The 18,862-nt window shown below is 32.1% G+C and overlaps 2 protein-coding genes across 2 annotated transcripts; one reads left to right on the top strand and one right to left on the bottom strand.

The window, feature by feature from the left end:
• Positions 1–421: 421 nt before the first annotated feature.
• Positions 422–5,972, bottom strand: LOC126669056 (sucrose nonfermenting 4-like protein). The gene is made up of 14 exons (XM_050362365.2): positions 5,767–5,972; positions 5,394–5,585; positions 5,152–5,239; positions 4,617–4,790; positions 4,291–4,425; positions 4,127–4,186; positions 3,588–3,677; positions 3,123–3,257; positions 2,771–2,915; positions 2,527–2,700; positions 1,796–1,859; positions 1,633–1,702; positions 1,061–1,175; positions 422–972 (listed from the first exon to the last, which is right to left on the bottom strand). The coding sequence occupies exons 2-14, from the start codon at positions 5,510–5,512 to the stop codon at positions 881–883; spliced, it is 1,461 nt and encodes a 486-aa protein (XP_050218322.1). The 5' UTR covers positions 5,513–5,585; positions 5,767–5,972; the 3' UTR covers positions 422–880.
• A 7,073-nt stretch (positions 5,973–13,045) lies between these two features.
• On the top strand, positions 13,046–15,733 carry LOC126670712 (protein SRG1). The gene is made up of 4 exons (XM_050364525.2): positions 13,046–13,336; positions 13,428–13,675; positions 14,378–14,708; positions 15,328–15,733. Exons 1-4 carry the CDS (start codon positions 13,100–13,102, stop codon positions 15,574–15,576), a joined length of 1,065 nt encoding a protein of 354 aa, XP_050220482.1. The 5' UTR covers positions 13,046–13,099; the 3' UTR covers positions 15,577–15,733.
• The last annotated feature ends 3,129 nt before the right edge of the window (positions 15,734–18,862 follow it).

Here is an 18,862-nt window from a genome sequence, read left to right as displayed (position 1 = left end):
AATCCCGAATTGACCGGTTAGTATGAGCTTACCTATGCAGTTATATACTCTTCGAATATGATTCTATTTTTTAAAAGATCCTAACTTTTATCCTTTGGTGGGTCTCCGAGATCTTTTCGATAATTTATGTTACGTTAAAAGAATTGGAATGTCTATATGATCTAATCGATTGCATAAAGCACACGGTGACCGCCGAAAGTATAATAAAAGACGGTTATACACTTGAAAAGAAAATTGAATTCAACAAATGATTTTATTAATTAGAGATTTATTTCCAAATCTGTCATTTAGAAACCTTGCCTCAGATTCTGATTTTTTCTAATGAGCCTGATGTGCAGTAATAGGAACAGATTGAAGCTCTCTGTTGTTAATATAGAACTCCAATGAGGATAACACATCAATTAAAGGGAAAAAAAAGACCAAAAGAGAAAGTTACAAGTTGATTAAATTTCCTAAAATACCAATCACAGCCTAATATGAGAGAAACTATTGATTTCATGTTCCTCTTCCCCATCTCTTTTCTTTTTCTATTTTAGCAGCAGCAGTGAAGCATACAGCTATTACATGCCCCGTCCCGCTAACTTACATAAAAATTTACATGAGATGGCTCAGATTAAGCTTCTCCTCCGCTAACAAAAACGACAGCTTAGGAATCGGAAGAGAATCAGCTCCGAAATTCTATGCCCCTCATCTTTTAGCCTAGAAATAATTCATATAATAGGCAACCAAGTATGAGGCCAATACGAATCGAAAATAACGGTTTCTCCTTGAAACAAGGCAGGAGATTTTAAAATACAACATGCCGTTGCTAGGAGTTTCGATATCACTGCACAATCTCTTTCGAGTAAATAATACCCTTCTGCAGTTAGTCCCCTTTGAACTATCCGAGCAAGAACTTGAAGACGTCGCTCAGTGTAATAATACCTTCTACACGCTTACTTCCAGCCTCCACTATCACAAGCCGTCTAACACCTGAAACTCATAATTAAGAACCGTCAGTTTAGTATCTGGATTTCTACAAAAGGCGCTGGTTTAAATTTTAAACAGAAATTTAAATCACCTGAGTTTGCCAATCGCTCCATTACTTTATGCAATGTATCGGAACGCAAACACATTTGACATCTCTGACCCCTTACTTCGTATGGAGAGTAGGAGTCTTGTCCCAATTGCAAAGCCTATAAGCCCAACTCGAGCAGTAAAATTAAATAAGGTTGTCGTTTCAATGAAATGAACCAAAAAGGTCGAACAGTAATTGATGTTTAGGACTTTTTATGAGCTTTACCATGTTCAAGTTGAAAATATTACAAATTTCAGAAATCCCCACTAAATTCTACAGCCTAAGGTCCTTTCAGAAGACAATGCAATTCTGCAGCATTTTAGAAGGGTGCATACAGAAATCACCTACATTACTCCCATCCGGAAACTCTCAAGAGTATCACTATTCAAATCAGTTTTTTAACTAATCAAGTCCAACAGAGCAACTATTAGGGAATATAAAAGTATCTAAACGTTGAAATTGTCGCTTTCAAATTAGCTCGAGTAGACTGTAAAGTAGCTTGGTGAAGTCTCAGAGAGAATGAAACATCTAGTAAAGCAGTTATATCACTAATATTGAGAAAGAAATAGCAGTACCTGATGAATAGTCATTTCATTAATATTAATGTGAGTGTATACTCTGTCTTTTGCCAAAGCAGTTATATCACTGTTCAGAAAATTTAAAATTATCAGCAATTTAGATAAAATTGGAAATTTGAACTCTGAATACAGCCATATTATGCACAGGCAAACTATTTACCTCCGGCAATAGACATCTAGTAAAGAGTCATTATCATCAACTATTGGTATTGAACTTACTTGAGCTGCAAAAAACAAGGCAATTCAGAACTCAAGACGCTAAGGATCCGCAAATAAGGAAGCATTACTTATGCATATCATCATGCAATTTCCCAAACCATAAAAAGCTATCCCTTTGAAGAATGATAATATTACTAGTCCTATTCATTAAGCTAAACATCACGAATAACTTATTAATAAAATCTCTTTGCTCCTTCCAAAAACCTATAATCAAAAGTTCTGCTCATGAGGTATCAAGAGACTCGAGCAAAAGCCGCCAGCAATCCTACTGCAGTAACAGGGTCCCCACAAATCAAAATAAATATTTACTAAGATAAAGAGAATACCATCTGAACAAGGAGCATTTAATGTATTTAATGCAAATTCCTAGTATGCAATGTCCATTGAGTCATAAGGGCCCTTTCAAAACAAGTAAATGGACCGAGTAGATATTTGAGAAATCTACAAAGTTTGTTCCGGGAGACCTATTTAACCATGTCCAGACTTTGTTCACCACAGGATGGCAATTTATCACGGCAACAATTAGAATATTTTCACTATTGATCATATAATCTAAAGGTGCTTATCAAAGATTAAATAATAGTGAGATCTCAACTTGTTTAATCATGCACGACAGCTTCGCCATTAATAATAACTTCAATTTCTAAGCACTTGATAAAACCAGAAGCATACCTTGAATCAATAAGTTCAAAGCTGAACTAAGTGAAGCACTGGGTCTCAACATTGCCAGAGGACGTCTATTAGACTCTCCAATCTTTGGAACCCATGTACCTAATGGAATTGCAGAAATCGGCAGCTGAAGTATGGGCAAGGTGCCAGAACAATGGCTAAAATACCTGCATACACCTGGAAATTAATGTCCTTCAGTTAGTAAAAATGACGTACAAGTTGACAGAACACCGATAAGAAAACTTACATTTAAGTATTCCTGAGAGTGAAGCAAGATGCAGGAGCTGAGGAAATGAGCCATCTTCTGAAGATGAATGGATAATGGGTATGGTAGCCACCTCATTTTGCAATATTCTCAAAGCAACATCTTTCAAGTTATCATATGGCCCAGTCTAGCACAATTAGTGAGCACACATTGGTCAGTTAACAAGAGCTCTCCGCACAAGAAATTTGTTTTTTACAGTAAAACACACATGATGATTTCTAAAAATTAGAGACTACAAAATAATTCATGAGGAATAATTATAATCAACTAGTCAATCAATACAAATATCAGTGGGACATAAAAACGGGAGACATGCACAACAAAGATCACTCACATGGACGAGATGTCTTGGTAAAGCCCTCCCATGTCCATCAATTTGTCTATTCATATATGCTTTTCCCTCCTTCCAGGCAGATATGGTGTGAGTAGCAAGCTCTTCCTCTGTTAAATTTGACCCATGCTTCCCAAGCTGCAAGTAGAAAGGACATGAAAAACAAAAACAGAAAGAAATCAGAAACGTATTTCAGTTGATGTACCTCTTATCCTAATGTCTTAACACATTGATTCAATTTAAAAACAGAGTATTACAGTAGAAAGAAAGTTCCAAAAGCAAAGTAAAAAGGTAGTTAGGTAGACGAACAAAAAAGGGGAAGAACTCCAGATACAGCATTCTGCTTAAAAAAGCAACTTTGGAAATAATGCACGCAAGTTTAAGATCAATGACCGTAAGAAGCAGAATATTTGTATATATGAAAAGAAACTCACCAGGAAAAGGGATCTTGATTTCACATGAACATACCTCTGTCAAAATTAGGATGAAATCTGAGGCACTAAGCATTCCAGTAAATTGGCCCTTGCTAAAGTCCCAAAGAGGAGCCGTGGAGATGCCCTGGAAACAACTTAACTCAGAAGAAATGTATACCCAAATTGTCATCAGCAACAAGTAATATGCATGACCAGCACCATTCACCAACAAAGGAAAGATTATAAGATGACAAACCCTATAAAGATAACCTACCAAAAAGCGGATTTTGACAAATAACAAAATGATATTATATTGCCAAGAAAACTAAATGAGGCCAATAACTACAGAAACTGACAATTACTGTCTATTAGCATTCGAGCAAATATTTCACAATAGTTTTCAATTAGAATGTGAAAGAGCAGTTTCTGTATTAATCAGAGTGTTGTGCATATAAATGTGTGTTTTGCAAAGAGAATAAAGGATCGGTTTCCCTGTTCTCAGTGGCTTCTCATTTCTAAAAAATTATAGGACTGAAATACAGTCAAATACATATTCATCGAAATTCTGTCTCCGTAAAAAAAAAGGTAATGTACCTGCTCATGTAATATATGAAATGCTTGCTTTACCGGTACATCAACATCCAAGGCGACAACCTGTAGTTATAGTTAGGAGAATCAGGATGTAATGCACCACATACATCAAGATCAAACAATGAAACTCTTTCTCACGATATAAACAATTGGACAAATATCCAGACCTTGCCTGACTGGGGTAGTAACTCATATGCAGTCTGTGTGGACAAAAATACAGAAATACGATGACGAGAGACCTGTAAATCAGCCTCTGATATCCTCGGTAGAACGTCACCCACTGTGCCATCTGATACATGGACCTGCATTTATAAACGATAGTCTTGTAAATAGGGAAAACTTTGAACACAACAGAACATACACAAAATAAAAAGGCTTGAGCATGTTTACAATTGAAAAAAAAAAACCATCGATGCATATAATTGGTCGTGGAAGTAAGAGAAAAAAATAAATTTGTGGATCAGGATTACAATTAAATGGAACTCACACTTACCACACGTCTAAAAGTTTCATTGTCCAGTTCCATGCCCAATGGCATCTCCTGACCTATGACAGAATTGTAATTGGTTTCCCCGGTGAATAGAACTGTGTTCACTACCCCATATTCACTTGTTGAGCATGGTTGGCGCTCATCATGCCGCCATTCTCCATCAACAAAAAATTTGTACTGCATAATAAAATATCGTAATATATCATGACACCAAAGACTATACATGCAATGTAAAATAAGAAAATAAAATACATTGCTAACAGCATATGATATTCAGAGTCGCATGTTTTCATAAATCAAATCATTCCAAGTTCTTCAAGCTTCCTATCAGCAGAAAGGATCAAAGGTTGAACACAAACGTTAAAGAAAAACTTCCCATTAAATTAACAAATTCACCATTGCACTAGACCACAACATTTAGACTTGATTAACAAATTCGACATTCCACATCATGCGCACATGTAAGTATGATTGAGCATGACAGCAACACAAACTCACAATTACCAAAGCCACAGCAGATTAAAGCAAACCAACACACCTGGTGATAACCGGGTGTTATACTGCAAATGGCCTGAAATACCGTCGGACAACCTTCCACCGGGGACATAGGAACAAGCCTAGTCCATCTTCACATAAAACATTCAAGTAAAACAAAAGAACTCATCATACAAATGTCTTGCAATTATACATCATCCAATCAAATTCAAAACCTAAGTTCCCATCAAAACTCATAAATTAAACCTCCCAAGAAATTCAAAAGCAAATTAGAGCATTTATCACCTGTCAAAAGAACCACTAAGGAACACACTTCTACCACCATGAGGCCACACAAACCGCATTAACACTGTACCTGCTCCACCTGATTCTCTCCCACAATCCATACCACCTTCTGCAAACATCTAATTTGTTCTTCTTCTTAATAATTTAACTTAAATAATTAACCTTTCAAATTTGCCCCTTTCACTTCATTCACTGCAAACGCAATTAAATTTCATTATCATACCCAAACCCAAAAACACCCACATCAATTAAATTATTGAAAAACAAAAAAAAAACACGCAGAGATTAAATTTTTAAAATTACATTAAAATAGAACCATCAAAATTAAAGAAACCCTAAAATATGCAAATTGAAAAAGAGCAATGAGACTAACCAGTAAAAGGAGCTTGAAATTTGAGGGACTTGAAAGTTGGAGCAATTAAAATAAGTAATTGAATCCTAATGAATTGCATGAATTATAATAGATACTAATTGGAATTTTTTAAAGGAATTTTTTCTGAAAGAGTTGAAGAAAAAACAAATAAAAATAGTTAAAATATTTGATAAAATGGGTTAAAATCGAGAGAAGAGAAACCATAGATGGAATCTAACTTTGAAGCCCAAATTAAAATATGGAAATTAAAATTCTACAAAAGGGGCAAAATAAACAAAACGACAGAAACTTTGATGGAGATGTGCTTTTTTAATCACTATATTCTATGTGTGTATTGGTAAATTAATAAGAGGGTAAATTAATAGCAATAACATTATTCTCAAAAAAAAATATCCTAAAAAAAATATATAATATTAATAATAATAATAATAGATTACCTAAATTAAATATATTATAGGGTGGCCACGGTTCATAAACCGGCAATTCTGGTTCGAAACTGCTGGGTCACAGTTCAAATAATTTTTGAACCGGCCATGAACCGCCTCTTGGAAGGTTCCAAGCCGGTTCGAAACCGGCCAATTACGGTACACAGTTTCAGTTTTGACGGTTTGAAAAAATTAAAAAATAGTATATTTTATGAAAAAATAAATCTAAATATTTTAAATCAAGTTAAAATTGAAATTTAATTTAATGTATATGGTTGAAAATTAATTATTTATAAATATGGTTGATATAATTATAATATCAAGTTAAAATTTAATTTAATTTACCATAAATTTTGAAAATTAATTATTTTTATATGGTTGATATAGTCGTATATTACTATAGAAATAAGATAAAATTAATGGCTAGTATTTAAAAGGAATAACAAATTATAATACGTTAAAGATATATAAATAATATTTATTTAATTATAATAGTATATATTATAAATGGATATAGTATGATATATTAATAATTAATCATATGTATATGTATATATATAATAATACATGGTTTGGAACCGGAACCGCTGGTTTAAAACCGAAACCAATGGTTCCGTTTCCAAGAAATGTTGAACCGGCCCTAATTCGACCTCATTCGGGTTTTAGGCCGGGTTTGACCGGATACGGTTTAACCCGGCACATGACCGCCTCTATATAGGTTTATGGTTCTTAAAGTAGTGCTTTTTGATGAAGTTAAGGTAAGACCGAAAGATTCCTGAAAAAGTTAAGGATTAGTAATCATTTTTAAAAATCGAATGGAGGGCACCTTTGCCTACCTTCAAAAAAACACTAAAAATATTCCACAATATAAAAAGTATAAAAAGATATATAGAAACATCTTATCTTAAATTAATAATTATATTTTTTAATGGATATTTTTCATAGTATTATGTTTTAAGTTTTATAATTAAAATGTACTCTGCTTTAAATATAGTCTGGCTTCATCGTTGTTTTTGTAATCTAGTTTGTATAATTCATGATCCAATCACTAGTTCAATTTTGAATTTAGCTTGGTTCTTTTTGTCTAATTCAATTCGCCTCGATTTTTTAAATTATCAAATCGGTCCACCCATTTGCAGTTTAGCTAGTTGAATCGACAAGTTCGGTTCAATCTTTTAATTAATTCTTAAAAGGTGAAAAATGATGGTAGCTTGATTTTTTTTAGTAAATTACTGCGAGTCCCCTACATATGTTATAATCCATAATTGATACTTTTTATTTGAAAATCAAATAATTTGATATCTTATTTTAAATTATGCAAATAATTACAACTTTCTGTTAAATTTTGGTACCAAATCATTAATATAACTCAAATTGAAATACCAAATTGTTTGAAAATGAAGTATCAAACCATTAACATAATTGAAAGTGTCGTTTGAAATGAGTATCAAATTGTTAATGGAACTAATAGAAACCCCTAATTATTAACGGAATTTAAAGTGATATATCAAATCGTTTGATTTTCAAACAACATGTACCACAATTAATATTAGGCTTAATCACTCAAAACCCCTCCACCTTTATCTCTTTTGCAAATATATCCTAACATAGGAATTTTTTCAATTTTACCTAATTTGCCCTTTTATGTTTCAATTGTACCCCAAAACATTAAATTTTCACTTATAAAAAAGTTTAAATTAATCTTTATTTTTTATATTATTAATAATATTAGGGTCTAATTGAAATATAGGCTAAAAATGAAGAATTATTTAAAAAAAATAAAAGGGCAAATTAGGATAAAATTGATACGTCAGAATATATTTGCAGAAGGAGGTAAAAGTGAGGGGTTTTGAGTGAGTAGCCTTAATATTATATGGAAAGACCGAAAATAATTTGCACTGTTTGTTTGTGGGGTTGTTTTGTTATTTGTGTTTCTTTAGGGAAATGTTAAAAGGTTCGGTGAATTCTTTATCAAGGGAAAAAAAGAGAGGAAATTTTTGTTTCAATTTTTTGGTATCTTTTGACACGTGTGGATGATGCAAAGTTGAGACAAATGGGGACAGAAAGCAAATTTTGTTAGCTGCCATTTCTTTTATTTTTTTAAGAGATAACTATAAAACTATTCAAAAAAATCACTAAATTTAAAAACATACCTAGTTGATTAATAAAATTTAATTTTATCTAAAACTTAAAAAATTTATATAATTTACATATTTTTTTTACTATAAAAAATAATTATTTGATATATATTTGTATATATTTGATACATCATCAATACATACATCTCTGATACAGTACGTAATAAGTGAAAATTTATTTCGTATTTTTATAAAATTTTTAGATATTAATTTTTTTTTCGTAATTACATATTTTTATAATTTTTTTTCTGTTTTTTTCTGTTTTTTTTTTGTAAATTTTCCTCTTTTAAGGCTTAACTTATTTTAAAGTTCTTAAGTGGTTCTGTATTTTGGTCTTCTAAATATCATTCCATTTTTGAGTGATCAGGTCTACGGCGTTACGCTTTATACTTGACCTCAGATCTTACCGAATTCTAAGATATTCGGTCTTGTTGAGGATTCTGCCGATTCAGATGAGTCCTATCTTTTACTCTCCAGGCACGACGAGGTCTCTTGGACTAAGGTGCTATTATCATTGGATTTTTACCTTGTACGAGTCCTTAAATTCACTCAGATGAGTTGGATCCTGTACGACTCGATTTCATTATATTTATGGTGAAATTCGGTTTGCATCATTTACATATGTTTATGTACCTTTCTACAAGTGATATTTTTTTTACATGCAAGTCATGTATTACATTTTTTATTTTAAATAAATAACTATAATAATATAAAGATTGTAATTCAAAGATTTATTTTGTTATAAAATTAGAATATCTATTAAGTCATTTTCTAATTATTTTGATTTTTTTAATATTGGTTAATTTTCTATCTCTTTTCTTCTTTTATTATTTTTGTGATAAATATCAACTGACAGAAGAAATAGAGCTATGATATCTTACACAGTATTTATTTTATGCATACATAGAAACTACATTTTTGCAAATTATTTAGATGCTCTTGTTTATGTAATGTTCAAAATAATCCCATTCAAAATAATTTGCGATACTTTTTGTAATTTCCGGTTTGTGTTATGATTAATTTAGAAGAAAATCTGAATGGCCCAGCTTATTAAGATTTCTTGGATACAAAGAACCTAATGCTATATTATTTCAGCATCATAATCAACAATTAAAACAAAACCAACTTCATCTTATAATTATTGAATAGATCTGTATGACAGCAACACTAGAGTTGAAAAATTTGTATCAGTGAGATATTGTTCAAATAGTTAGTGTGCTAGTTCAAATAGTTAGTGCGCTGGATATTGTGAAATTAAATTTTTTCATGAACTCTGAAATTTGTCCTCCTTAAATAATACTCCATCCGTTTTTATTTAGTTGTCCATTTAGCCAAAATTATATATATTAAGAAACTGGACTTTTTATCTTAAATTATTGGAGTAAATACTAATATAACCTTACTTTTTAATAAATATTTTGTAAATTAAGTCATAAAATTATTTATTAGGAAGGGATAAATTTTAAAAATAATAACTAAAACCATCTTAAAAATCTAAGTGGACAAGTAAATATAGACAAATTCATTTGTCTAAATAGACAACAAAAAAAAACGGAGGAAATAGTGATAATAAAAAAAATTATAAAGATTTGTCTAATTTTATGGGTCGGGTTTACCAGACTTCCTAATCTTTTGTGTAAAGTCAAACCCAACCGAGCTTGGTCCGGACTTCATTTTTGTTATTAAAGCCCAATTCTAACAAGTAATTTTGTTGGTTTGGGCTTGAATTTTTCAGATCTATATGAGAAACATATAAAAATAAAATTTCGAACTCGCCCATAAAATAGCAAGAATTTCAGGATAGGACTCGAGCCGAATTTAAAATAAAAAAATTACTATCCAAATTCGGTCCTAGGTAAATGGGTCAGGCGAGTACTATTAAAAATATTGGTGTGAGTAATTGATTTTATATATGTGAGAATGTGACAACCCACATACATATAAAATGTGTTTAGTTTCAACCATGATCTAATAACTAGAACTAGTTGATAGGTGGTTGAACTTTTATATTTAGGTTTAATCACTTAAAAATCCCCTACCTTTAAACTTTTTTTCAATTACACTCCAACGTGGGAAAATTCTCTCAGAACCCCCTCACCTTTAAATTCTTTTTCAATTGTACCCCAAAATATTAAATTGACATCTTTTCACATGATTTTTTTTTAAAATAATATTTTTTTTAATCTATATTCTAATTATACACTAATATTATTAATAATATAAAAAATCATTTTTGTAAAATTATATCCAATCTTTTTAAAATCAAAATCATAAAAATTTCTAATTTAAGGTGCAATTGAAAAAAAAAATATAAGTGGGGGGATTTTGAAAGGATTTTTCTACGTCAGGGTGCAATTGGAATGGAATTTAAAGGTGGGAGGGTTTTGAGAGAATTTTCCAACGTCAGGTGCAATTGAAAAAAAGTTTAAAGGTGGAAGGCTTTTGAGTGTTTAAACCTTATACTTATACTCATTTATACTTGCATTCTTTAGAAATATGGGATTAACTTTAACACTCCCCTTCTAATGCAACCGAGACTGTACATCCGGTTGTCACTTAAAATTGACTCCCCCTGAAACTGAAATTTTGATTTAATACACAGCGGCAACACCAGACCGGGTCGCTGAAAATGAACATCCGACTCCCCCTGAAACTGGAATTTTGATTTAATACGCAGCGGCAACACCAGACCGAGTCGCTGAAAATGAACATACAGACGGATAATCGGCAAATTAAGAATTTGGGTCAGACCTAATGAATTTTTTGATTTAATACGCAGCGGCAACGCCAGACCGGGCCGCTAGGAATGAACATCCAGACGGACAACCAACAAATTAAAAAAATCCGGGTCAGACTCGCTCTGATACCATATTAGAAATATTGGTGGGAGTAATTGATTTTATATAAGTGAGAATGTGACAACCCACATGCATATGAAAACATGTTTAGATTTAACTATGACCTAGTAACTAGAACTAGTTGATAGGTGGTTCAACTTTTACAGATTTAGCGACATATTTTTTAATCCATTGCTAACTCTTGCAAAATCCGTCATTAAATTTGGTGGGATAACTCCCGACAATTATTTGAAGGATTTAGTGACAAATTTCAAATTTATCACTAAAAAAAAATTAACAACAAATTCAACGCTAAATTTGTGTTTTCTTGTAGTGTCAGCTGACTTTTTTGTCTAAATTTGAAGTGCAGTAATTTCTTTTTTATATCAAACTAAATCAAATCAAATAGATCAATTCCAGTAATTTTGTCAGTTTGGGTTTTTCGATTGTATATGCACAATTAACTAGAACTTTTTATGTCAAAAATGAATCGAACTGATTTTTTTTAGTTTTATTTAAATAGTTATCCAACTAAATTGAACCAAATTTATCAATTCAATTTAATTACTCAATTTTATTTAGTTTTGCACACCCTAACTAGAACAACTCGAGTTCTGAATGGCCCCTACCCCCATTCATAAACAAGTCTGCCATGCACGACAAGCTATTGTTATGTAGGGTTTTTAGCTACTGGGTCCTCGCAGTTTCTCATAGATAGATTGGCAGTGTTCATGATGCACAAGCACCAATCAAAATTAAAATTCTAAGTCAATCTTAAAAACAACTTTTTCTGTGACAAATAAAAAAATATACTTTTTATCAATAATTTAGGGTTAATTAAAAAATAAATAATGAATTTTAACGTGTTGTTTAGTTACAATGTAAAATTTATATTTTGAAAATATCGAACACGAGCTATTAATTATATGCAATTCGGAACACCAAACGATTGTTCGGTAAAAAATACCCATATGCTGAAATTTATGATTTGCTTTGTATTCAACCATATAGTTTATGCTTCTTGATCATGCAGATATTTGAGCACTACTGGAAAGAATACTTGTGCGACTAAATTCTAAAAAAGTGCATGTAACATGGGCCTACACCTTACATGACATGCTATACACCACATACTACACATTAGCATTTTAGAAACCGACCAAGGGAAAATTATGCAAGACAACCGTCGCGTTATATGTCATTCGTATAGTAAACCAATAATTTGTTCGCCATATAAAAAATTAAATGATAAAAAAATAAATAATAAAAAAAAAATCTCTTATCGTAAATGCTCATTGGTTTGTTGTAAAAATGACGCGGCGCAATGATTGTATGGAATAAACACTCTCAATTAGCTGGTTCAACCAAATTGATAAAAAAATTGAAGATCAATTTAATCTCTTTAAAGCGAAAAAAATCATGAAAATAGATATTCATTAAATCAGTTAAATCGTAAAAAACCGTTTAGTTCTATATTTACAAGCTATAGTGTGATGCATTTATTAAATTTTAAATTTAATTGCTAGTTATGGAGGGGCCATGCCCTCCCACTATCTAAAAATGTTAATATTAGTACATAAATTTTATTACGATATATAATTTGTCCCTTTTATTTTAAAATTGTCTCTTTCATATAATATATATTGCGATTTAAACTCCCCAATATTAAAATCTTAACTCTGCCAATGCTAGTTATAATTTTAGATATATTTTAACCAATTGAATTGATGGTTGCACTAGTTGAGTCTATGGTTGACCCGACAACTAAATATTTTAGACCGATAATTAAACTGCTTGATAAACTATGACTGTCGGTTCGGTTTTTAAAACACTGCTGCACATTCAAAAATGCTCTGCTTTCTCTGCCTATAAATACAGAGTTGTGCTCAAGTAGAAGCTACCAACATCTTATTAGCTCTGTCATCTCATAACAATGGCCCCTTCTCCATTAATGGTTGGCCAAATCGACGATGTTCAAGAACTGACAAAATCTAAACCAACAAAAATACCTCACAGATTCGTTAGAGACAAAACAGAAAGACCAATACTAAACACACCACTCTCGTCTCCTGATTCTATTCCCGTAATTGATTTCTCAAAGCTTTTAAAAGGCAATAAATATGAAATTTTGCAGCTTGAGAAAGCCTGTCAAGAATGGGGTTTTTTTCAGGTAAAACAGAGCATTATTAAATTATTTTATATATTTTAAATAGTTTTTGCAAGCTAAGGCTTAACTTTTTATTTTATTTTTTAAATATCAGGTGGTGAAGCATGGAATTGATTTGAGTTTGCTTGAGAAAATAGAAGAGGTGGCTAATGAATTTTTTATGTTACCTTTGGAGGAGAAGCAGAAGTATCCAATGGCGCCAGGGACTGTTCAGGGTTATGGACAAGCTTTTGTGTTTTCTGAGGATCAAAAGTTGGATTGGTGTAACATGTTTGCTCTTGGGATTCAGCCTAACTTTATTAGAAACCCTAAATTATGGCCTTCAAACCCTCCAAGTTTCAGGTAATTCTATAATTTCTGTCAGCTTCTTCTCTAGTTTGGGTAACTCGAACTCGAAATCTATATAACACGGAAATAGAAATCCTGAAATGAAAAACAGAGAAACAATAAGTTTTATAAAAATAAAAAGTTATTGAGTTCCATAAGTGTTTACAAGAGGGAATGGCTCTACTCAAGTCCAAATTTCCTCCATTTCCCTCAAGTCCACTTAGATGTTTGACACCTAAGCATAATGATATTTAATTCCCTTCATTTTTATCATTTTACTTAAGTGTCAAACATCTAAGTGGACTTGAGGAAAATGGAGAGAATTCTGCACGACGCCAAAAAATAAGAGTGAAAAAGATTTCGTACAACATATACAAACATGCGTCAATCAAATACAATCAAATATAGAAATATTTGCAAATAAAAGGCTAACCTTAGTATTTTCTTTAGCGAATTAAGCAAGCAATTTTTGGCCAAAAATTATTTTCCCTTCGCCATAAATGTCGTTTTTGTCAGGTTTTAATGAATGAAACGAGACCTGATCATAAGATTGGGCTGTAAGATGTATAGAAATAAAAAATGGGACGGTACGATGCCAATTTTCAAATGTACGATGCCAGTTTTCAAATGTTGTACTTAAATCGTTAAAAGTGAAAATTTGGACAACTATTTGCAAATAGTTTTGAGCACTAATTTGAGTTGCTACTCTTTGTGCAGTGAAACAGTAGAGGAATACTCAAAAGAAGTGAGGAAATTATGTGAGAAGCTACTAAAGTACATAGCAAATACACTTGGGTTAAAAGATGACATATTTGAAAAAATGTTTGGAAATAGTGTGCAAGCAATAAGAATGAATTACTACCCACCATGCTCAAGACCTGACCTTGTTTTAGGGTTAAGTCCCCATTCTGATGGAAGTGCCTTAACAGTGTTGCAGCAAGGCAAGGGTAGCTCTGTTGTAGGACTCCAAGTCCTTAAAGACAACAAATGGGTCCCTATTCAGCCTATACCAAATGCATTAGTTATCAACATTGGTGATACTCTAGAAGTAAGAACAACACTTCATTTTCTTTTTCATTTGAGAAAATTTCTCCGACGGTATCTGAATTTTATTCTCTATCATAGTGTGGTACCTAAACTTCAATATGTAACTACAATATATTTGAACTATAATTTTACAACGTCAAAGTACAGAGGCGGAGCCGGGGCATTGGCCTAAGGGGGCTCTACCCCCGGGCTTTTTTTTCTTCTAAAAAAATCTTTTAATCTTTTACAAATAGGTATGGTTAGGTTTAAATTTTCATATAATTGCCCCCTCAACTTTTTTTACCCTTCAAAAAGCCCCTTCTATTTTTATTTTTTTAAAATATAGTTATTATATTTGAATTTTTGTATAATTGGCCCCCTCTAAAATCCAATCTTGGCAGTATCTTAAGTTTGTCAAAATGGTGTTACGTGGCGGTAATATAGATGTTTACTCTGCACGTGCAACCACCATATCTGTCTAAATGATAAAACATGGACTTATAAATAAAACATGGACTTATAACACAATAATATTGAAATTTAGGTACCATGTAGAAAGAGAAAGAAAGTTCAAGTATCGTGAATGAAAACTTTCCATTTGATTTATATATCTAACTAATATTTTTGAATATTATGTATAGGTTCTAACTAATGGAAAGTACAAGAGTGTGGAGCATAGGGCAGTGACTCACAAGGAAAAAGAGCGACTCTCTATTGTCAGTTTCTATGCTCCAAGCTATGATATAGAGGTCGGACCGATGCCGGAACTTGTAAATCAGAGCAACCCATGCAAGTATAGAAGATACAGTCATGGTGAATACAATAAACACTATGTAACTAACAAGCTTCAAGGCAAGAAAACCCTTGAATTTGCAAAATTTAAAAGCTAAAAGTATTTCTTAGGAAAGAACCCACTTTAGACCCCAATTAACGATGGACTGCAGTATTCATGTAAATTGTACTTGTGCATTTGTCTCTACTGATTAGTTAAAATTGTAATGTGTATTGTTTAATAAAAAAAAATCGTATATAATTGTGTTTCCTAAAGAGAGCGTTGAAAATCGAGTAATTTTTATTGACATTCCTCAACTTTCGTTTTTCTCATCGTAATTTTTAGCAAAATGAAGTTATCCAAACATAATTTTAATTAACATTTTTGCCATATATACAATGACATTCATACTTTATTAGTTTGTTCATTATCTTTTAAATTTTTGTCAAATATATTCACCACTCATTCATGAGAGATTCTTAGGTAGACTCAGTCTACCACGTCATCCGTGGACTAAGCCTATCATATAATGACACGTCATTAAAATGATGGCAATCTTGTAAATTCGTTTATTACTTATTTACACTTTTAAATAGTAATATTACAAGATTGTCATCATTTTAATGACGTGTCATTATGTGATAGGCTTAGTCCATAGATGACGTGGTGAACTGAGTCTACCTAAAAATTTCTCCTCATTTAGTATTGGCATGGCGTAAAGTTGTATATGCCACATCAGCTAAAATCTACTAAAAATTGAAAAGATAACTGATCAACTGGTAAGATTTAAAAACATGTTATATTTGACAAAAACACTAAAAATTTATCTCTCTAACCATGACTTCACTGTAAATCTTACCTCCTCTAAAAAATACCAAGTTGATGAACAAGTATGATCATTGGAGAAAATAATAAAGAATGAGAATATAGTTGTAACTGTTGCTTTACATCACAATCAAGATTCCTAATGGGGAAAGATGCTAATAAATAAGCAAAGACGACGACCGCCCCCATAATTGAGAAAGAATCAAAGTGAGTGAATGGACAAAATCATTGGTCGCCCATTGTTCAAGGGAATTTAAAGAAAGCTTTTTGTGAGTGGTAACCGAGTGAGGAGAGCCCCACAGTGAGAGACATATTATTGGTATTGGAGTGAAGCAAGGAAGCACTACAACTAAGCAACTTGATTCGTCGCTGAAACGACATTTTGGTGCTAACAATATGCAGGCCACCAACAAGAAGATCTCTACCATATTTACATGACATGAAATTTTTTGGTCCGTCGCTAAAAGCATGAAATCCGTCGGCAAAATCCTCGTCGCTAAATTTTTGGCGACGGACCAAAAAATTTGGCGACAGATTTTTCAGAAGTTGCCGACGGAATCGGTGACATACCCGTCACCCTCTGTCACCCACCCGTCGCTCGTCGCCCTCGATTACCCATCTGTTGCCTCCATCACCCACTCGCAATTTTTACAAACTCCTCGTTACCCATCTGTTGCCTCCATCACCCACTCGCAATTTTTACAAACTTTCCAGTAGGTCACCCTTCCTTCCCATTGCTCCCACTCATTACTCTTTAACTTTGAAGTTCTCCCGCGCGTAACTCCACCTGAACCAGCTCAACTTCTTGTTATATATATATGTATATTTATATTTAAATGTAACTAAAAAATAACAAATACTTCCTCCCACATTTTAAGATAATTATTTTTTATAATTAATAGTTATTTTAAATAATTATTAATGAATAAATAAATAACAATGTTTTCAATATATATATTTCATAAATAATTATGTTATATTTAAATAATATTATATTTAATTAAAAAAATAATTATTTTTTCTTTAATAATTATTTTCCTAAATAATTTTTTGATAAAAAAATTTATTTTTACGATTTAATTTTTTTTATTTTTTTTAAATTAGCGACGGATTTAAATCCGTCGCTAAAATCCGTCGGTAATTAGCGACGGATTTAAATCCGTCGCTAAAATTCGTCGCTAAATCCATAAAAAAACATTGGCGGGAGTGTTCCCGCCAACTTTAGCGACGGAAAAATTTTGGTCGGTTCGGTTATGCTAGAATGGTTAATTCGGTTAAATCAGTTTTCATTTAAAAAATTTCGAATATTCGGTTATCAGTTCGGTTTGAATTTTAAATTATCCAAATTAACCGAACCGATCGAATTAACCGAATTTCTAATTTTTTTGAATTTTTTTAAATTTTTCCTTAAATTTTGTCGGTTTTAACCGAACCAACCAAATTAACCGCTATGTTTGGTCGGTTCGGTTTTCAGTTAAATTTTTTATTCGGTCGGTTCGGTTAAAGCTATTCGGTCGAACGGTTAATTCGGTTAAGGGAGTTTCGATTCGGTTTCGACCGAACCGACCGAATGCTCACCCCTAGCTGAGATGGCACTCATTCATTGGGTAAAATGACATACACCTCAGCAAGTTACACCAGTGGAGTCGTGACAACTCAGCACCGTGCATGAATTTGAGAAAAGTGGTAGTTAGTGCATAAAAATGAGAAAATTTAAACTGCGGAATTAAAATGAGAAAACGTGTAAAGTTAGTGAATTTTATGACATTAACCCTTTATTTAAAAATATCATTTCAATCGTTTATCATGGATAACTTTTTTTTTTATAGATGTAAATATTGTCATGAGTAACTTCATGATACAAAGCAAAAAAAAGAATATACAAGTAGGGTTGGTTCAAGTGGTAAACTGCTTGATATCGCTTAGGTAAAGTTTCGGGTTCGAATTTTATGAATGCAGAAAATCTCCGCTGACAGACTCACCCATCATGCCAGGTGCGCGACCCGGGTTGGATCCGGATTAATCAGGATGGAGCCTTGAAAACCGGATGGATAACCAAAAAAATATTTATTTGTCAAGCAAAATTAATTATATTTTATATAACGGTTATTGATTTTTATATTTTTATATTTTAGGGATCAATTTTAGTTTTACCAACGATGATATGTTACTAAATACTTTTTGATTAATTTTTACTTAGATACAATAGATATAGTATTCTCATATATTTTACTATTTTTTTATTTCTCAATATTAGTTAATAATAGATATTTAAATCATCTCTCTCCCCTTCCTCAAACTCCAAGCGTACAACATTTATGGAAGGTGTTCTTTTGGTAAATTTTTAGCCAAAACTAAATTTTGGCCCGCTAAATTTTTTAAACTTCATTTAATGATCATTAAAGCATTTTTACCCCAAAACCGTCCAAAAAACCGCCCCAAGAAACAACCCAATCCCCTCATTTTCTCAAAAATGTCAAAAATACCTCGAAATTCAATAAAAAAACCAAACAACCCAATCTAACCAAATCTAAAGTCATCTACCCAATTAAATTAAACATAAAACATCCATGCAACCA

This window comes from Mercurialis annua, linkage group LG2, assembly GCF_937616625.2.
Source record: "Mercurialis annua linkage group LG2, ddMerAnnu1.2, whole genome shotgun sequence".
NCBI classification, from domain to species: Eukaryota; Viridiplantae; Streptophyta; class Magnoliopsida; order Malpighiales; family Euphorbiaceae; genus Mercurialis; species Mercurialis annua.
This window is presented reverse-complemented; position numbering and strand designations above follow the sequence as displayed.